The 26,604-nt window shown below is 44.0% G+C and overlaps 1 protein-coding gene across 1 annotated transcript in view; it reads right to left on the bottom strand.

Annotated features, from left to right (window-relative positions):
• The window catches only part of LOC120405127 (deubiquitinase DESI2-like), an 89,698-nt gene extending 76,523 nt beyond the window's left edge, over positions 1-13,175 (bottom strand). The window contains exons 1-2 of the mRNA XM_039538422.1: positions 13,063-13,175; positions 11,272-11,387 (exon numbers count right to left, since the gene is read on the bottom strand). Of these exons, the coding sequence (XP_039394356.1) occupies positions 11,272-11,387; positions 13,063-13,129 (183 nt within the window). The 5' untranslated portion in view covers positions 13,130-13,175. The remainder of the gene's footprint in view (positions 1-11,271; positions 11,388-13,062) is intronic.
• Between the last annotated feature and the right edge of the window lie 13,429 nt (positions 13,176-26,604).

The raw sequence follows: 26,604 nt of genomic DNA, 5'->3' as shown, positions 1-26,604 counted from the left end.
GTGCAATTTTGTGAGAGCCAGTACATGGGCTGTATATTTGAAAGAGTCCTCCCCATATGATTTTAAATATCAAATTATTTTAAGCAGAAGTGACATTTCCATAGTACACAATGCTGCTGATTTGTTGCCAAGCAATGTTGCTAAGCATGATCTCTCTTTCAATGATGGACGGGCCACTGAATGGCATTGCAGTGTCACCCATGCCATAACACTCATTCAAGAAAGACTGAGAATTCTTGAAGTAAAGGAGGAAAAAACCCACTCATACACAATAAATTACAGCAAACTGCGTCACAATCACAAAAACGCTCCCACAGTTTTTAAGTTTTCCCAACCATCATGACATACTGCACATATTAGTCACTCTATTGCAACTTCACATGATTAAGCGCCCGTAAGGCAGCTCGTCATCATCCAACAGTCATATGGCAACTTATGCAACCAAGTAGAAAGGATGATTTAGGTTTGGCATTGGCCTCATTAATCTTAAACTGAGCAAGTATATATACACACACAGAAGGCCAGTTCCTTGGCTGGGGTAAATTGGAGTTGCTCCATTTTGCATCCCAAGTGGCTACCAGAAGGAAAACTGCCAGTTGTCTTGGCTAATGGATATCCATCAAAATTAAAACAAACAGCATAGCAGATGACATTACAGCCAAGAACACTGAGCATTAAAACCAAAACTAAACTCAGCAAGCATGCTGGCGGGTGGGGGGGGAGGAGGAGAGGGATTATCGGAGATATAAATTATGTAGCTTTGCCTTTACAATTCCGCTTGCATGGGCTTAAAAAGGCAGGGAAAAGTTATTTGCCCATGTCCAGAGAGTTTCTCAGAGCTGGGATTGGAACTCAGAAGTACCTAGCTCCCAGGCCTGTTCTCATACCGCTAGAATATGTAGGGACTATATCCCAGGCATGAACTGTACAAGGTCACACAGAGCCAGGATCAGAAGACAGAACTTCTTGGCTTCCTGTCCCATCTCTCTCTTGGGAAGTCATCAAATTCAATGTGCTAATGGGGTGGATGGGGAGGGAGGAAATAATTACAGGGAAATGAAAATGGAGGGTCTTAAATGCTTGCCCCATCCAAGAACTACCAGAAGTTCCTAAAAACAGACCAGGTTCAAACTCTCTGGCCTTGGGCAAATAACTGAGTCTGGTAGTATACAACTAGGAGTTATTTTCTCTCACAAATCCCAGGGAAATTCTCTCTATTGACCTGCAGGTCATGCTATATTCTAAGAAGAGTTTCTGGCCAATTGTTCACACACTCAAAATCCTATGGCGATGATTAGTACTAGTAATGAAAGCTTTTTTCTTAGAACAGCAATATCTTATAAAAACTGCATGCAGAAGGTGTTGAGGAGAGAAACAAAGGAAATCTTATCAACAGCTCCCCTGGGATACAAGACTGCAGGGAAAGAAGAGTGGCAGATCTGGGGTTGAAGGCCAGGAAGCCATGTTACACACAGTTCACAGCATGCTTTCTTTACTTTGCAGATCTGCTCCAGCCTATTCCCAATGACAGATTTTTCATAGCTATCTGGTAAGTGCCCTGTATTTTGGACTGGGGGAAGTGGGCCACTTACCAGACAGGCTGCAATGCTTTTGTCATTCTGAGCACCCTAAACCTTGCTCCAGAATGAAATGGGGCTCTAGGAAAACATTTTAACACGGCACTTTGCCCTTCCCTAGTAACTGCTTTCCCTTGTTCAATCTATACGTCAATGAACCTGCCACCAACCCAGTAATGGAAGTTTATCTATACAAACATCTGCTGTGGGCTACAGACTCCAACTTCCTCTGGGCTGGAGAAGACCCTGAGTGACGACACTGCAAAGCTGGCTGACTACTGCAAGACATGGCACCTTCAACCTAGCACCAGCAAGACAGTCTCTAGCACATTCCACCTCCACCATGCCAATTCTAAGAGAGAACTAAGCATCATAATGAATGGCCAGAGGCTAAAGCATGAAGCCTGTCCAGTTTACTTAGGCGTGACTCCCAACTGAACACTGACATACAAAAGCCACCCGAGCAAGATAGCAGCAAAGATCAAGACTTGCCACAACCTTCTCAGCAAACTGGCAGGTTTTTCATGGGGAACAAATGCTCTAACCCTAAGGACCTCAGCCCTTGCCATCTTATACTCAATAGCAGAGTACTGTGTGCCAGTATGGAGTCAGTCGGCACACACCAAAACTCATTGATATGTAATTCAACTCAGTGTGTATCATCACAGGAACTCTCCAACCGACTCATCTTTCAGGGCTTCCAGTTCTGAGCCACATTGCTTCCCCTTACATCAGGAAGGAGATCTCAAGCAGCTTGCCTGTTGCAAAGACACATACTGACCCAAACCTGCCTTTTTCAAAGACCTTTTAAACCCACCAGCTACGCATCTTTCATCACAACACTCATTGTGTTTGAGGTTGCCATGCCAGGACGTGATAGCGGACTCTCTGTGGCAGGAAGACTGGTGCTTATCACCAACCAGTTCCTCGTCATAGACCCTACTGCTAACTTGCCCAGCTTCGACCTTAACCCATTCCGAATTGGGCGAGGCCTCCATGCAACCAACTAGCACTGTTGGGGTCTTCGAGAAAATCCAAGCTGCAGCTGTGGTGCAGATCAAACAATGACACGTTGTCAAGGAATCAAGTTCAGTGGTGGGCTCCAAGAGTTCCACTTGGCCACTAAGAATGCAATTGCTTGGCTCAGTGAATACGCAAAACGTTAAATAAATAAATATTGCTTTCCCAGCAGTGAACCCTAGATTACCAGCTAACAGTTTTCCACTCTTAGAAAAAAGCCCATGCTGTGCACAGCCATAGAGTTTGCTGTGGCATAAGGAATGCCATCGATTCACAGACTTGCTATGTGAACCCACAAAAGGGAGTGTCTGCCTTCACTCTGCTAATAGTTCTATCAGCCTCATGAACACACGTGATTTACATAGGATACATCAATCGTTTTTTTCCAGCAATATAGGCTAGCTCAGTAATAAAATGATACAAAAACACAGGAACTTTACTTCTCTCTTTCCCTTTCCTAGACAGACAAATCCATTTTGGTGGCTGATTCTCCCCCTTGCCCCCAAACCATCTCTCCAGATTCAGACATTTGCATCATCCTGATGTTCCTGATGAGCGCAAGAAGGTCAAAAAATCCAACCTTGATCAAACAAGAGAAAATTGGATGATTGAGGGGTAGCTAATAGAGGCTAGGACACCAGTTTAAATTCAGCCCAGGTCACTTGTGACCCAATGTAGTTATCTGGTAATCCTCAGATATACCACACATCGCCATATTAACAGATATACCTGATGGATTGTTCAGGGGCCCAGGGGCAATGAGTTGGTGGCTTCATTTCAGTTGCTAGTGGGCAGGTAACCATTCTGCAGAAGGCTGCCAGTTGCTGAATAGCACAGAAGCTAAGGACTGAATGGAGTATGAGCAAGTCTGTCTTGCTTTCATGGATTTGTCTCATATGTTCAGAGAATCTCTGCCTTCCCAGATGCTGATATAAATGAAAGTAACTATTGTAGGGCGATCCAAACCATAACCCCAGGCTGAATTTTGCATCTGGAGCTGAACTTTGTGGGCCAGATGCTCAGGTTGTGTATGTTTCATACAAGCTCTACATTATACATAGGCCCAAATCAAAACCCTGGATCCAGATCCCCACCTGAACCCCACCCTCTCTAACATGCCAAATCCAAACACCCCAAACTTTGCAAAAGTTCAGAGTTGAGTTCTCTTCTTCCCATCAAAGAGATATGGGATCAGATCTTCAGCGGGGGTAAACTAATATAACTCCTTTATGGAGCTATGCTGATTTACACAACCTATGGCCCAGGGTTAGGGTGCTCTCCTAAGGTGTGGGAGACTTGGGATCAAGTCCCAGTTCCACACCAGGCAGAGTGAGGATTGGAATCTGGCTCGCCCACATCCTGGGTGAGTGCTCTAACCACTGTTTAGTGCAAGTCCTGGTGATATAGGTAGAGGTAACACCTAGTTTGAGTATTCTGCCAGGGATTAGGTGCTGGGCATCAGGACTGAGATGGCTTTGCACATGCCCACTGGAAGAAATTTAAGCACCTACAGGGTTAGGTGGTGGGAGCAGGGTGGTATGAGGATCTAACTTTTGGATTTAGGCCTAACGTGGTAGTTGGGTGCCTAAATCTCTTTGTGGATCTAGCTCATGTGTGTCCAAACAAGCTGAATGGTTGAAAGAAATTAAATAGCTGGTGTAAAAGCTTATGGCAGTCAGCTAGAAGATATGGGCATAACTGGATATACCATGGATAGGTAGTTAACTTGTCACCCTGATGACAAAGCAGATTGTTACATTGATAGTTAGCACATTTTCTGGCAGTTGCTAAGACAACAAAAATCCATTTATTATGCACAAAGGGACACATTTTGCTGTTGGATTCATTAACACAGACCATGCCACTTACTCTTTTAGATCAGATACCCAGCATGCTTTTGACTCCTTCTACTTGAACTAATGGACTGAGTTTAACTGCTTTCTCTTTACTTTCCTTGATTGATTTCCGCTCTCAAATATACAAGAGAAGAGGGATGTCTAGTTCCATTCCATCATTTTATCCAATGCCAATCCATGAAGAATATCTGGCTGAAATTGAATGGTGGAAAGACTAAAATGATAAGCGTAGCGTGGAAAGAACTTACCACCTCTAGAATATCACCCTCCACTGGAGGCATCTGCCTTCAGATCGTTAAGACAGTCTACACCCTCAGTCTCCACCTGCATCCTTCAGGGCTTCTGAAGACACAAATAGCCATAGCTGTGAAAAATGCCTTTTTCCACCTTCAGCTGGCCAGGAGACTGCACCCCATGCTGTTCGCTTCAGATTTAGCCTGTGTAGTTGATGCATTTGTGGCCTCTAGGATTGATTGCTGCAGTTTTCTGTACCTACATATGAAACCAACAGCCTTAAAAAAGTGGCAACTGGTATAGAACAGCAGCTCCTTACTCAGTAACACAGGACACAGAGACTACATCACCCCAGAGTTAATCTCTTAACTATCTTTCCTTTGAATACCACATCACTCAAAGTTTTGGCTCTCATCTTCAAGTATAACCTGACAAACTGCCTCCCCCTGCACAATCATGACTTCCTACAACAGCTACGTTTCATGGGAACAATGGAACATGAGAGTGAGATTCATATGTACAAAAGACAGAGCTTTCTTGGCAACCAACCTGTGCCTCTGGAACTGACTCCTGGAAAAGAGGAGGATGACCACAAACCTCAGCACTTTCAGAGCAATATGCAATCCCTTCTTCAGCGTTGGCTTCCCACAATAATACCACATTTTATATATATATATATATATATATATATATATATATATATAGTGACAAAGTTCCTCCTCTACCTTGGTGGGTCCTGTGCTTATTGGCAGATTTGCTCACCTCAGTGATCTTCCCCGCAGTCTGGGTCAACTCTTCCTGTGTCTGATCAGGAGTTGGGAGGTTTGGGGGGAACCCGGGCCAGCCCTCGGCCCTGTGGATTGCAGCTGTCTATAGTGCCTCTTGTAACAGCTGCATGACAGCTACAACTTCCTGGACTACTTCCCCATGGCCTCCTCCAAACACCTTCTTTATCCTCACCACAGGACCTTCCTCCTAGTGTCTGATAATGCTTGTACTCCTTAGTCCTCCAGCAGCACACCCTCTCACTCTCAGCTCCTCACACGCACTTCCTCTCCTCTGGCCCCACCCCAATTGGAGTGAGCTCCTTTTTAAACCCAGGTGCTCTGATGAGCCTGCCTTGATTGGCTGCAGGTGTCCTAATCAGCTTGTCTGCCTTAATTGGTTCTAGTAGGTTCCTGATTACTCTAGTGCAGCCCCTGCTCTGGTCACTCAGGGAACAGAAAACTACTCATCCAGTGACCAGTAAATTTGCCCTCTACCAGACTCCTGTACCCCACTGGCCTGGGTCTGTCACAATACACACACACACCCCAACCTAGGCCTAGTTGACTGCAGTGGAGAGAAAAAATGTGTGTTTGCTTTGCGATTTCATGAGCCACTCAAATAGAGTGATGGGTGCCATAAAAGAATCTAGATAAAAGACACTGACATTCTATAATCAGCTAAGCAAATGAGAGACTTATGCATGGATTTTCAGTGTCAGCCCCTTGTTATCAATTATTGACTATCAGCCACTTGGATTACAACGGATTAAAGGATACCTGGAAAATGCAAAGAAGGCAATGGCTCCCCAAAGTGAAATAATTACATTCTGGCTATCATTTTGAAGGTTGTGATCATGGGGAAAATGTAAGATCAAGTTTGCCTAGAACACACTGGATTCTCATTTACTCTCACGAGAATCAGGAGTAAATCCAGTGAAATCAGTGGAATGACGCTAGTGTAACTGAGAGGAAACTCAGACCCATACTTTCAGGAAATACAGAGATCAAGCATTACAGCTCTACATTTACTGCAGCCATCACACTGCATCTGGTGTAATCATTGGCACCAGGGCACAGTGGGTACCAAATGCCATCAGGACAGATTGGTAGCATTTTTCTGCTAGACACAAGGTGCAAGGCAGTGGAGAATCATGACAATTTTAAAGATAAAGTAAGAGAGCAATGATATACATGGACAGCTGTTAAATTAACAGCAGACATGTGCCATGTAACTGACTGAAAACATTATGAGATTGTCTGATGACCTTAATCTGTGCAAAACTGACTATTCTTTAGAGAAATGTTTTGGCATGTCAATGTAGTTAGCCTGTCAGAGTTAAATACTTTCAAATATTTGCAATCTTACAGCTTTGATTTAGTATCTTGATTGTTATTAAAAGTTAGTTAAATTGATTTAGCTGATCACCCCAAAATAAGCCACAAATACTTAAAGGAAATTCCCAGACATTCAGTAGACCCAAAGATGGACTGGTTGAAGCAAGTTATCTCACTAATGTTTGGGCTGCACTAAGTAGTTTAATTTTTTTTCTCGCCTATCTTAATCTGAAAGGTGCCCTGATTTACCCTTTTAAAGGAGCAGTACTATCTAGGCAGCAGCCATCCCCTTCAGAACTTGCAGAACTCATTTCATGTATCCATCAACTATACTCTCAAACAGATTCAAACTGGGTATGTGGCAGTTAAAAGATTCTGAACCCCATGACCAGTCGCTGAGCCATGCAATCACTTTAGATTCATGTTTTGAAATCAGTAGGTTAACAGCCCACCTATTCTATTTTTAAAGTTTTCTGTCTCAATAGGTAAATTCTCCATCCTCCTATTTTTTTGTGCTCTTTAGACTCATAGACTTTAGGCAGAAACAATATACAATACAATCCCCATCTATATTGTAGGTGGGTAGAATTTCTTTTATTGATAGTAAGTTGAATACTTGGAAACACTGAACAATTGTTGCTCAATTATTTTGTTCTGGAAAAAAAAAGGCTTCTAAATGTAGCTACCCACTGCAGCTATCTGCCAAAGCACCTCATTAAATACCAGCATTACTTTCAAAAGAAACCCTGTATATATCCAATGGGTAAAAGATAAATAGCCATAATCGTTCAATACTCAATACTACACAAAGTGGATATTTCATATCTGCGCAGAGGGTTCTTAACTGAACTTTTGCCCCAAAGCTAAGCTTTCCTGTAGCTAAAGTGCTCCCTGATGCCATGCTGGGGTCATGTTCTTTGTCAAGAAAGCAGAGCTTTAAATTCTAGTAAATTGTTATCCCCAGCTGCCTTTCCCCCCCTTTTATTAATGCCACTTTTAAAAGTTATTTATGTGTGCAATTGTTTTCCTGCTGCCCCATAACTCCCCACCACAATGTAATGAACCGCATGGCTATATCCCTATAATTACAATCATAGCACCAGTCAAAAGAATGTAGCCCCAGCAGTTGTAATACAGAAACTGAATTGTATGCGACTCAGTAATAAGGCAAACAGTTGGAATACGAAACCAGAATGGTTTCTATGTACAGTCATTAAGTTAGGGGTAACCTGGGGGTTAATAATGAGGTATGGAGACTTTCACAGTTTGGTGGAGATCAAAAATTAGTTTAGTCTAAATTAAATTTGTGGCCTCAGTGCAGTTCCCTGTGGACAGGCATATACATCACAACACAAAACTGGCAGAGAGAAAAAAAGCCCTTAATAGGCATCATCTTTGGTGACAATCACAGAACAGTCAAGGACTGAATGGGCCATGGAAACTGGGTTCCCCTCACCTTTGGAGGCGATCCTTTCAGCTCAGATTTGAGGCATATTGAGAATGGGGCACCAAAGGTAAGCTTACACAGCTGCCCATGCTGTAACATCGAGAAGGAGAATCAGCAGAATTTACCCTGCAGGGCTGTCAAGCTGACACCCTTCTCAGGGAATTGACTTACTAAAAAATGAAGGAACCAAATGGAGGTGGTGTTGGTCTGAATCTTTCTGAAATGAACCATCCTCTGACACTTCACCTTTCCAAGGCATTAGATAGAATGATTCCTACTACAGGCTCACAAATAAGCACTGTTTTGGGCTGCCAACCAATTAAACATGGACTACAACAGAGTGCATTCCAAAAGAAATGAATTTATGTCAGCGTGGTTCATAAAACAGAGAGAGCCTTCAGGTGAGGCTCAGTATTGTATACGCCAAGTTAGTCTAGCTGGATTCCTCTGTGTCCTTAGATCTAGGTGTTACAGTTTAAATAGCACTTTTCTCCTCCACTTTAAGGCTTCCCAGCTGACAGAGAATCACTTAATCTTTGCTGTAAATGCCAACACTTCATTTAAAGTGTCCCATTATTACTATTTTTGGCATTCATTATGAACCTCCCCATCATAATTCATTTGACATATGAGTGTTATATGTTCCATGGACTCTGTTAAAAGTTAGTGTTAATTACCACTGTATGGAGTTAAAATGAAGTGTCATGCCATAAATTCTTAAAGTGTGGGATTTGATAGTTATGATCAAGTCAGATGTTGAGCCTAATAAAGTGGTATATTCCACAGAAAAGTTAATTAAAAATTGTGGAACTGATGGAATTTCATATTCTTGGCTTAAAAAGGACAAATCAGGTGAAATGCTTCCCCATCAAAATGTCCCCATTCTGAATGCTACTCAATGCCTATCGTTTAAGAGGGAGCTGGGTACAACTCTCATGAGTGTATGGAGGAAACCATAAATAAAATGGTTTGTTCAAAGCCCTCTTATGGTTTTGAGTTGTAGCATGAGTTTTATTTGAGATTTCTGCTTTGTTTATTGATTTTAACACAAATAATTCCTCCTTCCTCCTCCCCCCTCCAAAGAAATGGTAAGGGGAGCTGTTAGATATGCTGTGAACTTTGAGAACATTCACAGGCATGATCATAGAGTGCAGAATATTTCACTTCCCATGCCCCCTTGCAGAAGCTTTATCAGTTAAAATTGCTTATTACTCAAGCAATTACTATTCACCTTAAAAAAGTTACCCAGGTCATTTCTTCAAGCCTTTTCCTAATGACAGCCTCTGTTCAACTGTTCCAAACATGTGAGATTCGGATTTGGGTTGTTAGTTTTAACAACATTAAAGGGATATTTTGGAACTGTTTTTCCTCCCCCCGGGGCTCACTCTCCAGCCTGATGCTTGATAGCCTTGAAAGTCAAGGGCATCTAGCTCTAGGAATAGGACAGGCAATCGCCTCTTTCTCTCTCTCTAGCTGCAGCTTCATAAATTGAAAAGTCAATTTCGCTAATCTACAGAAAATCCAGCACAGTTTTACCTTTAATCCGCTGTGATGTGCTACAAAAAAGCCAGAGCCAGCACCACCCCCGTCAGCCAGAACAAGAAAAGCTTGGAAAATTCAGCCTCTCCGGGGCTAGATGCAGGTTCCTCATCTTAGTTTTTCTGCGACCAATCGCACGCTGTCACACAACCCCCCCCCCCATCATATTGTTTCATACTCACCATATCATACACATTCAGAATCACCGGTTCATTTGCCATTGTTGATTGCGGCGGACACTGTATTTAAACCCCCAAATCCCTGCCAGATGTGGCGCTGCCCCCAGGGTACGCTTTTACCCTCAGCTACATAGGAGGGGAAATTTCTTTCTATGGTCGCCGAAGAAAGCAGCTTGGCTGGGGTGGGATAGGGGGGGACACGCTTTTCCTGGATGCCAAAGTTGGGGGTGTGTTTTTTCACCCCCCAACAGCGGAGTCAATCCTGGGGTTCCTTCTAACGCTGCAGCTCATCGGGGTTGCTGCATTGGCCCAGGCACCCTCCAGCCTTGTAACTGCCAATCCAACCGGCAGCCGGAGCGGGCTCTTCGCACAGCGATCAGCCCCCCGCCTCCAGAAAACATGCGGGGCGGGGGGGTGAAGTAGTGAACGAGGGGAAGCCTCCCAGGCAAAGTAGCTTTCAAATGGAGCATCCGAATAGGAGGCAGGTCAGCTCCCCATCGCTGGGCTGGCGCGGGTGGAAACAGGTCCAGATCGCTGCCCTCATCCTCCCGGGGTCACCGCTCCCACCGCGGCCGGGCGCGGCCTGACACACCCGCGGGGCGGGGGAGCAGAGCCCGCGGCTCCAGCGGAGCTGTCCGGGTGCTGAAGTTTCTCTCCGGGTCTCTCCTCGGGCCGCGCGCGGGGAACCCTGCGGAGCCGAAAGGGCATCGGAAGCCGCAACAGGGAGCTGCGGCGGGACTCCGGCTGCCGCCTGGCTCGACTCTCCTGGGGGGAGAGGGACGCGCCGCAGGCCAGGCCAGGCCAGCCACCGGGCTGCTCAGCGAGCCCTGGAGTTACTCTGCCATCGCGGCCAGCGCGGGAAACCTTTGCTCTTCCCGCCACTCGGAGCGCGGGGCGAGCTGCAAACCCTACTTCGGGCTCCGCTTGTCCCGCAGGAGCCAGTCTGCGGGGACCGAGAGCTGCTGGAGCCCGCGCCGCTCTCTGCGGGGCCGCTGCATCCCCGCCCGGGGACCGGAGTGGGGGGGTACGAACTGGGGAGCGGGCTGAGCGAGCGGTGTCACTGCTGACAGCGGCGAGCTCGGGAGTTGCCTCAGCCCCGGCCCTAGTTAGGCGGGCGCCGGGCACTGGCAGCTCCGCAATTCCTTGCGACCGACTTGCAACCAGCGTTCAAATCCGAGCAAACGAGAACATCCATTGCGGTCAGTCCCCCCCTGCTCCTCCTTTCGCTTTAAGGGAGTCGCGGGGTCTGGGTTGGGGGGATGGGCGGCGGGGGGCTTCCTAGAGGCATCCGTTTCTCCGGGGGAGCAGCGAGCTGACCTTAATGCTGAGGCAGCGCAGATCTTGCCTGTAGTAGCCAAAAAGGGGAGCTGGGATGACCTCATCGGAGTTGGAGGCGTCGCTCAGGCTCTCTGCCAGCTCGCAGCCAACCAGATCTGAATGAAAAGTGCAGGGAGCCTGTTACATCAGCAAAGCCCAGCATTCCCCGGCCCTCCACAGGCAACAGCTGAATGCTTTCCTCCGCCGCATGGGAAACACTCAGTAGACGAGAAGGTCTCTTGGGGGTGACAATATCCCCACTGCTGATGGCCTGGGAGTCAAAGGACTGCACCTGCCTGCCTAGATGGTTCATTATGCCATTAATTAGTAACCTGGTGTGTGTTTGGGGAAAGGGGGGGGGTTAAAAAATAATTTGCGTTTACAAATTTTTAACCACCCTTCATTGTTCTCTTTGGAGGTGAACCTTTCACAAATTCTGTGTTAAACGGGGTTCAGTAGAGGTGCCTAATGTTTAACACCTTTTCCAGCCTGTAGTTTAAAGGGGAAATGTTGTATTTTCAGTGTGTATACAAGGACTGCTGAGCTAATCAATTTCACACAAGTGCCCCAGTGCTTGCAAGGAAATCAACAACGTTCCAGCTTGCCAAGAGAGGACCGAACACGTCAGATAATTTGAAGTACTGGCCTGTTCATTTCTAGCAACACCAGCAGCCTTGTTTTAAAGGCCCCACCCTTTGCCCTCTGGGTAGGATAATTTACATAGAAACTAGTATTTTTGGTGGCTTTTTCTACTCCTGTTATTACTGCAGTAAGGACTTTTTAAAAATATAATCACAAGACCTCAGAGTGCAGCCTAAAAGGCAGCATCCCAAAATACCCCCTGGCTGTGCCAGTAGGGGTGAGGCCAGAGTTGATCAGCTGTAAACTCTCAGCCAACAAGCAATTTCTAGTCATCCCTCTAGAAAGGGATACAAGCAAATAGAATTGTGTGCCTTTAGGGACAAATCCTGGCCCTGCCTCTCTACCCTTCAGAGGGTCTCCTAGCAGAAGAACCCACACATCTCTGCAGTGCAAGAAAGGGCAGGGGAGATGGAGGACACATACACAGGAAGCTTTTATGGATTAAAGGGTATCAGAGCCAGGCAGGCCTGGGGTCAGATGACCTGCTGCTCTGAGGGAGTCTTCACTCTATTCAGAAAGATCAGAGTCCAGATTGATTTCAATGGGAGTCTAGGCACTTTTGAAAAATCCCAATATGCATTTCTCTCTATCCTTGGGCACCCAAACACCTTTAAATACTGGTCCCAGAGGCATACTGGATCCTCTGGATTGCAGTAGCAGCTGCTCCATGTGGGTAGGTGAGGAAGATTCCTTCCCCCATTCATATCTTCAAGTTCAGATTCTTGGTTTGAGAGCTGGGAAATGGATTTGCCCTGCAAGTTATTGCATGCTATTTTTTTTTAAATAAGGGTAAAGATTCTATACTGCTAGTTATTGAGCATCCTAAGCGCCTAATGGAATCATTTACTCAAGCTCACGAAGGATAGGGCCCCAAAAAAGCAGCCATCACACTCCTGCTAAACTGGCAACAAGCCCTTGGGCTCACACAACATGAGTGTTCCAGTTTAATAGGGCACCTGCTGCTGCAGGCACCCTACCTTAGGAAGCCTTTTCTTCAGGGCTTTTTAATAAACTCCATACAAAGATCAGCCCTCCACCCACATCAAACAAACTTAACCCCTAGCAGGGGTTGCAAGATTCCACTAAGAAGGTCCCAAAAAACAAAACCCTTCTTAAAAACAGCCTGTTCTCAGCCCCTTTCTAGGTTACCTTTGAGTATTTCCCCTTCTTCTGGTATCAAACACTCAGCACCAGACTGGCTCACCTGGAATACCATTCCCCTACAGACCCCCCCCAACCCTCCACAGGCACCTGCCTGCTCACTGTCTTTCTGTTCCCAGGGTGAGTTCCCTGAGTCCTTTTTTAAGGCCCAGGTGCCTATTAAAGTATCAGCTGATCCCTCTTAGCCCCCACCCCCTTGGGAAGGAGCTAATTAATTATGGCACAGAAGGGGCCAGTCTCATTTCCTCTAAAACGGGCTCATCACTGTGTAACATATCTTATCTACACACCATACTATGTTACTTGATAAAATAATTTGATGCACAATATCTGCACTCAGATGGACCCTGAATCAAAGTCCATTGAACTCAGTTAAAAGACTTTGGAGCAGGCCATATTACAAAGATGGATTCTTAGATATACTAAAATAGATTTAAAGTAAATTGATCATGGTTTGCAATCTTCTATTCACTTTTATCCTGAAGACATTTCTAAAGATAACAATCATTTAGATTACAAAAAATTTTGTAATAAATTAAATTAAGCCAATGGTTCTACGTATTTTTAAAGTAGATTAAGGGTCAGAAAAACAGGGTTGGGGAAATCAGATTTAAAGCTAAAAGTCTATCCTTAACCTCATGTGGTTGCCTTTAGTGAATAAATATAATTGAAAGGTTATTTGCTATTTAGAGACTTTTGTAGTACTGAGATACAATGAATGTTAGTCTCAGAACTTAATTTCCTTGCATTTGTAAGTTGAGATCAGTTCCGTAAAATGACTTCAAAACAGTTATTGTTTCATTTCCTTGTGATTTTGTCAGTTGTACTAAAACATCTTACTAACAAACAGAAGGTGTTTGCAACTTTAATCGGAATCAATGTGAGCTAATTTCAGCCTTGATTTAAATTAGAACATAACTAAGAATGGGCATTTAGCCCAGTATCCTGTCTTACGACAGTGGTCAGTGCCAGATGCTTCAAGAGGGAATGAACAGAATGGGGCAATTTATCAAGTGACCCACATCCCCTGGCACCCAGTTCCAGCTTCTGTCAGGCAGAGGCTTAGGGACACCCAGAGCATGGGTTGCATCCCTGACCATCTTGGCTAATAGCCATCGATGGACTTATCCTCTAGGAACTTATCTAATTCTTTTTTAAATCCAGTTATACTTTTGACCTTTACAACATCCCCTGGCAATGAGTTCTACAAATTGACTATGCACAGTGCAGAAGTGCTCCCTTAGGTTTGTTTTAAACTTGCTGCCTACTAATTTCATTGGGTGACTTCTGGTTTTTGTATTATGTGAAGGAATAAATAATACTTCCTCATTCACTTTCTCCACACCATTCATGATTTTTTAGACCGCTATCATAGTCATTCCTTTTTCAAGTTGAACAGTCCCAGTCTTTCTAATCTCTCCTCATATGGAAGCTGTTCCGTGCCCCTACTCATAGTTGTTGCCCTTCTCTGTACTTTTTCTAATTCTAATATAGCTTTTTTAAGATGGGGTGACCAGAATTGCACACAGTGTTCAAGGTGTGGGTGTACCATGAATATATAGAGTGACATGATCTTTTCCCTCTTATTATCTATCCCTTTTCTAATGGTTCCTAATATTGGTAGCGTTTTGATGGCTGCTGCACATTGAGCAAATGTTTTCAGAGAACTATCCCCATTGACACCAAGAGCTCTTTCTTGAGTGCTAATAGCTCATTTAGATCCCATCATTTTGTATGTATAGTTGAGATAATGTTTTCCAATGTACACTACTTCACATTTATCGACACTGAATTTCGCCTGCCATTTTGTTGCCCAGTCACCAAGTTTTGTGAGATCCCTTTGTAACTCTTCATGGTCACTTTTGGACTTAACTCTCTTGAATAATTTTTTACCATCTGCACACTCTGCCACCTCACTTTCTCCCCCTTTTTCTAGATCATTTATGAATATGCTGAATAGGACTTGTCCCAGTACAGACCCCAGGGGGACACCTCTCTCCACTGTAAAAAATGACCATTTATTTCTACCCTTTGTTTCCTATCTTTTAACCAGTTATTGATCCACAAGAGGACCTTCCCTCTTATCCCATGTCTGCCTACTTTGCTTAAGAGCCTTTGGTGAGTGACCTTGTCAAATGCTTTCTGACTATCCAAGTACATTACATCCACTGGATCACCCTTGTTCCCATGTTTGCTGACCCCCCCACAAAGAATTCAAATAGATTGGTGAGGCATGATTTCCCTTTACAAAAGCAATGTCTTTTCCAACTAATTATGTTCATCTCTGTGTCTGATAATTCTATTCTTTACTATAGTTTCATCCAATTTGTCTGGTACTGAAGTTAGGTTTACTGGCCTGTAAATTGCCAGGATTGCTTCTGAAGCCTTTTTTTAAAAAATCAGTGTTGCATTAGCTATCCACTAGTCATCTAGTACAGATGCTGATTTAAGCGATAGGTTACAAACCACAGTTAGTAGTTCTGCAATTTCATATTTGAGTTCATTCAGAACTCTTAAGTGAATACCATCTGGTCCTGGCGATGTACTACTGTTTAATTTATCAATTTGTTACAAAACCTCTTCTACTGACACCTCAGTCTGGGACGGTTCCTCAGAGCTGTCACCTAAAAAGAATGGCTCGAGTGTGGGAATCTCCCTCACATCCTCTACAGCAGGGGTTGGCAACCTCTGGTATACAGCTCACCAGGGTAAGCACCCTGGTGGGCCAGGCCATTTTGTTTACCTGCTGCGTCAGCAGGTTTGGCCGATCGCGGCTCCCACTGGCCGTGGTTCGCCATCCCAGGCCAATGGGGGCTGCTGGAAGCAGCGTGGGCCAAGGGATGTGCTGGCCGCAGCTTCCTGCTGCCCCTATTGGCCTGGAGCAGTGAACCGCAACTAGTGGGAGCCGCGATTGGCTGAACCTGCCGACGCAGCAGGTAAACAAACTGGCCTGACCCACCAGGGTGCTTACCCTTACTGCTCTACAGTGATTTTATTTAGCTTCTCCACTATGTGGGGAATTCTCTGCCAAAACATTAAATTCTGTCCATAGTATTTTAAAATTCTGCATATTTTATTGGTCAAAATAACACAATATAATCACACGATTTTCAATTATTTTAGTAATTTATTTCAAAATGCCTGTAAGCAAGTATGTCTGTAACAATACAGACAACAAAAAAGATTCAGGATTTTTTTTTGACAAATAAATTCCTTATTAGGCATTTTAATACAGAACTAATAATTCATTTAAACTACAGAAACATATTTCTTGCACTTCTCAGAAGTAGTGCAAAGGCTTGGGGGCATCAGGGGTAACAGAGGAGCTGAGGGAGAGGGGTAATTGCTGGGAAGGAGCCTGGGAGTGAACCTGGAGGTTGTTGGGTGTGGGAGAGGTATGGAATAGTTTTTTGGGGGGTAGGAACTGTTTGGGGAGCCTTCCCCATGCAGACTCTGGCCTCTCCCATTCAGTCAGGCACATGTGCTCCTGTCACCATTTGCCCCTGCACCCACATTCAGCCATCCCTGTGTGTCCCTGCACCCCTACTCAGCCACCGCTCCTCTCCCAGTCCTCGTGTGTCTCTGCACCCCCACTTCCATTCAGCCTCTGGCTCAATACTGTCACCCCACTGGCTCCTGTGCTCCTGCCCTAGTCTGTCCCCCCACTAGTCCTTCTGAATCCCAGTCTAGGTGACTTCCCAGCAATCCCAGGTGCTCTGCTCTGTCCATCCCCCCACCGCATATCCTGTACCAGGGCACCGTAAGAAGGCAGCTACTGCCTCCTTCCTCTCCTTGGCTGGCTGCCCTCTGTTCTGGTGCCACAGCAGCCCCAGTAGGCGAAGGTGTAATTGCAGTGCCCCCCTGTCAGAATCTATTTTCTGAAGGGAAAAAAAATCTGCAGGGAACATGAATTCTGCATGTGTGCAGCAGCACAGAATTCTCCCAGTAGTAAGTGTAGACTTCCAGGCTCAGGTTGGATCCTAGGCTCCAGCCCAAACCCAGATGTCTACACTGAAATTTTATAGCCTTGCAGCTCGAGTCAAGTGAGCCTGGCAGTTCAGCTGTGCCACGGCTCTATTATTGCAGTGTAGATATACCCCAACAGGAAAATTGTATTTATGTGTTTAACTTTACTCAGCCAAGTTTGCCAATTATGACTTTAGACTCTGTGGTTCAATTTCTGTATCTTGAAGCTGAAATAGTATTTATAAACTGCTATAGCACTACCCATTCATGAATATCAAAGAAGTCCAAGGTGTTATTAAACAATATTTAATGTCAACATTAACAAATTCTTTAAAAAAAACAAGAATCAGACATTGAACTTCAGTAATTAATGGTACCTATTAATCTGATTAATAGTGTAGATGAGAGAAGAGGAACAACAATATTTCTCTCACTTGAAGTCATCCTCAGGTTCCTTCCAGATGACACTGCAGTGCACTAGCACACAAGTTTTTATATTTCATTTGGAACTAAAGGGACAACATAACATTGTGGGAGACTTTATGCATAGATTAGAGAAGATAATCACGTCTCTGTTACCAGTAGCAGAAGGTGCCTTGAAAAAATTTCTACATCTGTTCCACCAACCCACCATTAATATGTCTTATAAGCATGTCAGGTGCACTTCTCAGTTGTCCATTACTATTTTTGACAACTTGTCATTTTGGATTCCACACAATACTCTTGCTTACATACAGCTGTCATTATTATCCCATTCTAAGTACATTAACCAGGAGTCTATTTTTTTTAAAGCAGCATGAAATAGAGTCAAACACTGGAGGCAACATTTCATCAGATTCCCAAGGAAGGCTGCAGCGTTTGTGAAGGAGCAAAATGTTGTGTTTCACTTATTCCATCTTCAGTACTAAAACACCTGGTAGATCAGTACTTGAGCTCTGTAGACTGGCCCTTGGAGCATTACAGGCTTCACTGTGATTATTTAAGAGATGTTTATATTCACCTCCCATTGTGCAACCATATATCTGTTACAGAGCTAGTTGATCTCTGACCTGAATCTTGAGTATAGGGTTTCTGACCAATATTGGGAGGGTGAATGGGAGTGGGATATCCAGCCAAGGACTGGGATGGTTTGTCTAGACCATTGTGAAAAGCACTATGTAAAATGTTGTGGCCTTTGGTCTGTACCAAAAAGGTCCCCAGCCTTTTATTATTGGATGGTTTCACAGTTCATGGGTCAGTTTGCAGGGTTTTATCCAGGATACATTTTGGGGCTTAAAGTTAAATGAAGGACAGTGGTTGGGGATAAGAAAGCAGAATTAATGTTTGTATTGAAACCAGTGCTTAATTTGTGCCAGGGCTTTGCAGGGCTGAGCCGAGCGCCTCTAAGCTTGGCAGCTCATATCCCATGCAGCTCTGGGCTTGCTGCCTCAGTTATCAATGTAAAAAAATTGCTTGAGCCCCAGCACCTCATTCATTACAAATTAAGCACTGGTTGAAACCTGCACTGAGTAGTTCCAGACTTCAGTGTTTCAGTTTTGGTTTGTAATTCCAGCTACAGGTTCCTGATTGTCAAGCATTTCGAGGTTTGGGCTTTTATCTTTTCGTTTGCAACACAAGATTGTAATAAGGTTGCTGTAAATCAATAAATATATATCTCCAGATGAAAGGGGATCTCAATGATATTTTTAAATCTGGAAATAGACATTTAAATGCTGAACCTTCGTATTAACACCCACTCCTGAACAACAAAATTTCATAATAATATCAAGTATGTATTCACAGCACAGTCTGTAATGGTTTCAAAGGAGCCATCACAGTTCATGGAAAGAGAGATTGCATGGTAACAATAATTCACACTACATATCACAGAGGCTGAGCAGATATATATTTTTGTATTTCTAGAGGGTCTTTCACCACTTGCTTCTTTGGATAAGCACCCAGAGGCTCCAGACAAGATCAGATCCTCATTGCAAAGGGCCCTGCACAAATACACAGGAAGAGACAGTTCCTGCTAGTAAAAGCTAGTAGTCTAAATATACAAGACAAACAAAGGCTGGGAGAAAGGAAGTATTATTATGGTTTTTCAAATGTGGAACTGAGGAGTTAAGTGATCTGCTCAAGGTCATACAAAAAGCCTGTGGCACAGTCAGCAAATGAACAGAGATCTCTTCAGTCCTAGCCCAGTGCCAGAACCACAAAAACATCCTTTCCTCTCTTCAGAGACTTTTTGTTTGAAGCTTCTCAAATTGACACTGTCCCTTTGAACTCTGCAGATTTACCAGAGTCTCCTAACTGCTTAGCTAGCATCTGCTCTATTTGACTCTCTCTCTGTTTCCCACTTTCTTCTCCTGAGCATAGAATCAGGCCAAGATAAACTTTCCTTTGTTAGCAAATTCCTCCTTCCCTGTAATCTTTAAAGACCAGCATTTTCTCCAGAAGACAGGACACTTAATTTATCAACATCATAGCGATACAGAAACAAAATCATACACTGTTGCTACTGTCTAGTAGCTTCTAGAAAAAATACAAGTCTTGAGTCAAGAAATATAAGGATATGAGTTCAGGTATTATGCTGTATTAATAGAATGTCATTATTCCAAATACTACATCTAAAGTCTCTTTTGCAGTCTCTGCATAAAACATGAGGTGCAGATGATAACATTTTAGTGGTATTAAATGCTGTTTTGTATTCTCATGACCATTCCTAATTTTCATTCTTTACCTATGAGAAAGAGATTTTACCAGCACAGGCAAGCATAAGATTATTTTTAATTTAGCATTTTGCAAGGAAATCCTGCAGTCTAGTACAACTGGTAGATAGCATGCTAGCTCCATTTTTTCTCCTTCACTGTATACGTTTCTTGACAATCATGTTGGTGTCTAAATGTTTGTATTATCCTGAGAAAACTATTTACTTCACTTTTCTTAACAGGGCACTATTAGCAGCACCCTGATCACCTGCCACTGCTGCAGCCTGAAGAAGTCTGCAGGCCAAGCTGGAGGCAGTTAAACTTTCCCTTGGGGGATTATGAGCAGCTGGGTGGTAATCATTAGACTAACCAAGTAATTGGGAGAATATACGTAGAAGGAACAGGCAGCAAAGGAGATAGTCTGAAGGAAGCTCAGAGGGCAAGTTTGGGCTGAGGAGTAAAGGCCGCAGGGAAGCCCCTTGCCCTAAACCAGCATTATACTTTTTTCTGAAAAACTGATTTTCCAGAAATCTACACATTTATTCTCTCATTTCTCCATCTTCTTCTACTCCTCTGATGTACAGGACATTGTTACATCTTATCAAAACTTCACCAAGGTGTCCTGACAATACACCATCTATGTATCCTTCTGTGTTTGCAAGCTCCATGTTCATGTAGCCATCGACAGACACCAGGTAGCCCTTGTACTCCATCCCCCACTTCAGCTTCACCATCACCAGCTTCCCTGTCAGCCCGTTCAGGAAGGACTTGTTACTTTGTAAGAAAAAAATACACATCTTGGTGAAAGATAACAAGCTGGTGTGTGTTTGTGACCATGCAGCCACATGAACTGGCCAGGCAGTGAAGTACACTGGGTAATGACAGACACACCATTCCATAGCCTAGTCTGAATGATTATTATCCAATTTACACAATTGCCTTTCCATGGATTTCTCCAAAGCTATTATATCACTCAGATAACATGAGAAATCTTTGAGCTGCTGCAGAATCTGGTCAATAATGTATTGGAAAAAACCCTGTTGGTGCACTAGCCACTCTACAAAGAAACTGTAGAAAAGCCTTTCAATGTACTAAAGCAGGGGAAGGCAACCTATGGCATGCGTGCCAAAGGGGGCACATGAGCTGATTTTCAGTGGCACTCACACTGCCCAGGTCCTGGCCACCGGTCCAGGGGGCTCTGCATTTTAGTTTAATTTTAAATGAAGCTTCTTAAACACTTTAAAAACCTTATTTACTTTACATATAACAATAGTTTAGTTATATATTATAGACTTATAGAAAGAGACCGTCTAAAAACATTAAAATATATTACTGGCACGCAAAACCTTAAATCAGAGTGAATAAATGAAGACTCAGCACAACACTTCTGAAAGGTTGCCGACCCCTGTACTAAAGGCTGCTAAGATATCCTATCCAACACCACCTGCTGGTAAATCTGTGTCAAAGCCAATTGGTGCATATATTTTCTCCCAAATTTTACCCCCTCTCCCCCCGAAAAAGTCTTTAATTTTAGGGAATGAGATATTGATCTATATTTAAGTGTCAGCCCTTGTTTAATCTCCCCCAAAACAAGTACCTCACTTTCTGATTAGTTGCCCACAGAAAGCATGCAGCTCATTCCCTAGGGGCAACAAAGGAGATTAGGCTTTCATTTTCTAGCTCCTTGAATTGATTCACAGCATCTCCCAGGGCAGACAGCACTAGTCTGGCTTTAAAGGAATTTTGAAGGGCTTTTGTATTAACCTAGTGAGCCATCTAGGGTTATAATGGAAATTCTAATAGATGCCTGCGTATAATCAGTGATAGTGGACAGGTGACATAGCTAACAATTTGCAATGCATATATTGATTGGCTGATAGATGTTCTCTGCCAATCCAAAATACACCAGCTAGATTTGCTTCCATACAGAAAGACCACTAATACAGGAGGAACAGTTAGACAGCAAGATCCAGCAGAGGAGCCTGATGAGGAACAAAAAAAGAATTGTCCTCAAGAAGTTAAAATTGTGTGTCCAGGTGTACATAGCATATATCTGTCTTACTCATATTAGTGGATACCACTATAATGGAAGCTGAAATTTGTATGAGAGTCCTAGTAATACTGTCATGTACAATCCGGTTTTCCATGAGATCATTTTGCAGTGTTACTTTGCAATATAAAACTAATTGGAAGATAGTCCACAGCACAGAGGGCCTGCGGCAGTGTGCACATGATTTCTGTTCCTGTCTATTTTGTTTACTTCAAAATATGGTGCCCCCCTCCCCCCCCACGCAGGTTTAGCCTTCATTTGCAGTCATTCACAAAAGGGCTGTGCGCTAATTTCTTTCTATGCTGAATGGAGGAGCATTATGGCTAATGAAGACACAATGAAAAGGTGTATGTCTGTTTCCACAGGACTGCAGAAAATCAAGGAGCCTTCTTGATTAAATGTACATGTTGTTAGTAGGTACGTGAAAGTTACTTACAATTCCAACATGTCTGAATTAAGTGCATTGAAGAGAAATGGATTGTTTCACCATATTTGACCCACTTTTTCTGGCCACTTAGTAAAAGACTTGTGGCACTTTTCCCCTCAAGAGTAGGGATGCTAACCTGAGTCACCTGACAATTTTAATCTTGGACCTCCACCCTACATTTTCCCTTCACTTCAACTCTCATACAATATTCTTCTGCATTTTCTGTTATGAAGAGCTATGAAATGTGGTTGTACGCTACTAACAACTTTGCCATTCCACCCCAGAGATGGATGCTTCTGATATGATTCCTATTACATTTGTAAAGCACTTGGGAATAAATCATGCTGGAAATATAATAGTCATATACCTTGTCTGCTTTCTTCCTTATAATTTGCTCAGTTTTGTGGATTTTGAGAATTACAGTAGCTATTCAAGAAATTTCCAAGTTTTGAAGTAAATTTCTCACTTTTTTCCTGTTTTTCAACCAGGTAATAGAGTGTCAACATTTTTCAAAATATTGAGGAAACACTTTTTACTAGTACTAATAAATATATTTTCATCGGGAAAAAAATGGTCCCATGAATATCATCAGATGTTTCCTCCCAAATATTTATACCACACTTATGAAATTTCCAAGAGATGAGAAGACAAGGAGGCTAGATGGCACTATAGGCTAATGGACTAGCTTTTTGTTATGAGGATAAATGAAGTGAGTTTGGTTGTCTTAACAAAAAACTAGTGGATACATTAAGGTGCAGCCAAATCCTATAAACACACACACAAGTAACTTTATTCTCGTACCTAATGCCATTAAAAATCAGTGAGCCTATTCGCATACTTTACTTTGTGATTTTGCAAGCTCAGCCCAGAATGAGTAGTCAAGATAGGCCTGCTTTTCAGAGATGCTGATCTCCCACTAACTTTGATTAGAGTTGTGGGTGTTAAGTACTTCTGAAAAATCAGCCTTCACAGGGCCAGATCAGACACAGCAGGAGAGGCTAGAATTGCATGGCTTAAGAGACATGGAGAAGCTTACTAGTTCCTCATTATAGTCATGAAACACTAAAGCCACCACACTCTGCACCTAGAGTTTTAAATTATGGTAATAACAATATATGCTCATTTCTGTAGCCATCTTTTCCCCTTTGGCCCTAGTGGTTAGCCAATAGTCAGGGCCTTGGCAGGTTGTTTGTTAAGTGGAAACATTGATTAAATGATTCAGGTGTTCCTTTAGAGCAATCCTGTTGGTTCACAAAGAATGTACAGTGAGTCCTGTTTCCCTGAACACAGTAGGAACAAACAATAGCATGTAGTTTCCTTGCTCACATTTTCTAGACCCGCCTTTCCAGCCAGTCCCCTGCCCCAAGGAGTTCTGTCTCTACTCCCGCTTTGTGCCATACTCATGACTGCTTCTCTAACTTTCTGGTTGCTTTAACAAAGACACACAGCTTGCCAAAAACAATCTAATAGCCCCCTGTGTTTACAATCAGTTCCAGGGAAACCCCTCACACCAACCAGCTTGGTCCTGCTCAGACTTTGCCATGTTGCCAATTGCCTTGGGCAGTAGCTTCTATTGACTCACGTTCCATTCTATTGTTCCATAAAGAGGCTTAATTGCTCCTTCCATTTAGCATGAAAAAAGGATGCTTAGTATACTCACAGACTTTGACCAGGTTTGAGACTGATGTATAGATCAAAGACACACTTTATGGAAGCCATTAACACCTTCTAGCATAACAATTTTTATGCATGTGGCAATAGCAAAAGTTTTCTAAATATTGTACATATAGGAAAAGAGTCTTTGCCCTGAAGTGTTTACAATCTAAATTAACAAAGAACACACCCAAATCAAAGGAAGGGTGAGGGGAAAGGATACAAGAGATGGTTTCCCCCAACAGTTATGCTGGCTTTTCATTAATCACATGATTTTCATTGTTTCTAATGAGCTGTCAATTAGGCAAATTACTGGAACATATAATACTACTTCTGAACCTAGTGTTACATTCTCTTCCTTTTAAATATTAGAACTAAAACATGCCAATGCATTTTTTACAAAATTCAGTTGTGGTGAAAGACACATGATTGACAGATCCTGGAAACAGAAGTCTTCAGTGTATTAACAGAACTGATGCAGAACAGGCTGTGGCAGGACAAGTCATGCCCAATGGCAGGGCCGCCCAGAGAATTCAGGGGGCCTGGGGCAAAGAAATTTTGGGGGCCCCTTCTATAAAAAATTGCAATACTATATTCTCTTGGGGGCCCTTGCGGGGCCCATGGCAAATTGCCCCACTTGCTCCCCCCCACGGGCGCTCCTGGGAAAAATAAACCTTCCGCATTTCGCCACAAACCCAGTTTTGAGAAAACTTCTTTACAAGGTATCACTGGTACTCAGCATCAACTAGTGCTAAAAGGCACTAAAGCTCATTAAAAGTGTTAGACAAATATTTTCCATCAAAACTTTTTCTGGATCGAAAACTAGGGGGTTTTAAAAAGCAGAAAAAAAATCAAGGACAATGTCTGCTTTCCTTCAAAATTTCTTGTGGTTTTTTTAATTGAAAAGCTGAAATTAGTCTGCCAAAACCTGAACATGGTTTGAGGTTTCAGAAGTGTGTGGCCAAATATTTGCTGCTTGCTGTGTTTGATTGTTTAAAGAAACAATAAAAAATTCTGCTTAAAAAAAAATCCAAACCTTTTGTATCACCTCAGCTTGTAACCAAACACCTGAGCCCATCCAAGCAGAGATTTTTCCAGGTTTCTGATACTCTGCTGGCTTCCTTGACTCATATCTGTCTCCATAACTTTGGGTTCATTTAGGTTAGAACATAAGAACAGCCATACTGGGTCAAACCAAGGCCATCCTGCCCAGTATCCGGTCTACTGACAATGGCCAATGCCAAGTGCCCCAGAGGGAGTGAACCTATCAGGTAATGATCAAGTGATCTCGCTCCTGCCATCCATCTCCACTCTCTGAGAAACAGGCTAGGGACACCATTCCTTACCCATCCTGGCTAATAGCCATTAATGGACTAAATCTCCATGCATTTATCTGTTTCCTAGAGACTGGCTCCATGTGGTCCCTCAGAAACTGGAGACGGTTACTGTGGGTTTGTCTTTAGTATAGACTATGTACATACTCCACGAACTGACCATTTGAGCTTGTTCCAGAATCTGGGATGAGCCTATGTTGTCAAAACTGAAATGCTCAAAATAGCACATGCATGTGAATGGACACAGGGTGCTAAAATTAAATTAATCCATGGGTTCTCAAACTGGAGGTCAGGACCCCTCAGGGGGTCACAAGGTTATTACTGGGGGTCATGAGCTGTCAGCCTCCACCTCAAACCCCGCTTTGACTCCAGCATTTATAATAGTGTTAAATATATAAAAGAGTGTTTTCAATTTATAAGGGGGGGGTCGCACTCAGAGGTTTGCTATGTGAAAGGGTAACCAGGCCAAAAGTTTGAGAACCACTGAATTAACCCCTCTGAAGCCTCAGGGAATGCAGGGGGGGGTTCTCCCTTGGTAGGGTTGCTCTTCTCATGTGATCCCTCCCCCCAGTGGCTAATTTTAAATGAAGCTACCCTCCCCTGACATGAATCTCCCTATGGCACTGAAATTACATATAGACTATAATTTGGCATTTGAGAAGGGAAAGGGATGGTAGCCCTAATGAAAAAGCTCACAGCTTGGCTCTTCCGCAAGCCTCAAACTGCTGAATGAGCTTTAGGGTAGGGAAGGCTGTGCCTCCCAAACAGCCTGGCCCTACCCCTATCCAACCCCCACCCATTTCCTGCCCCTGACTGCCTGCCCCCCTCAGACTCCCTGACCCATCCTGCTCCTTGTCCCCTCACCATCCCACAGAGACACCCCCCACCACCCCCCTGGGACCCCACCCCTGCTCCCTGTCTGCCCCAACCCCTATCCAGTCCCCCCACGCTGAGTCCTGACAGACCCCCCCCCAGAACGCCCACAATCCAACCCCCCCATTCCCTGTCTCCTGTCCGCCCCCTCAACCTCTGCCCCCTCCCTGTGGCCTGACTGTCCCTGGGACTCCCTGCCCCTTAGCCAACCCCCCTGGCCCCAGCCTCTTACCCCCGGCTCCCTCCTCACCCGGAGCCTCAGCGGGTCGCTGAACAGCTGCAGTGTGCCTCCGGCGGGGCCTGAGCTCCGTCCCGCTCAGAGCTGCATGGTCAGGGGGCGGGGCTGGGGGCTCCAGGCCGAGCTCCAGGAGAGGGGCGGAGGCGGGAGCCTCAGCTGTTCTCTTGGGGGCCCCTGTGGAGCCCGGGGCAAATTGCCCCACTTGCCCCCCCACAGGCGGCCCTGCCCAATGGTTAGAGCAGGAGTTGGTAGTTGGGTACCAGAGCCTGAGCCAGCATCAGAGCCAAAGGCTGGATGCA

This window comes from Mauremys reevesii, linkage group 4, assembly GCF_016161935.1.
Source record: "Mauremys reevesii isolate NIE-2019 linkage group 4, ASM1616193v1, whole genome shotgun sequence".
NCBI lineage: Eukaryota > Metazoa > Chordata > Testudines > Geoemydidae > Mauremys > Mauremys reevesii.
This window is presented reverse-complemented; position numbering and strand designations above follow the sequence as displayed.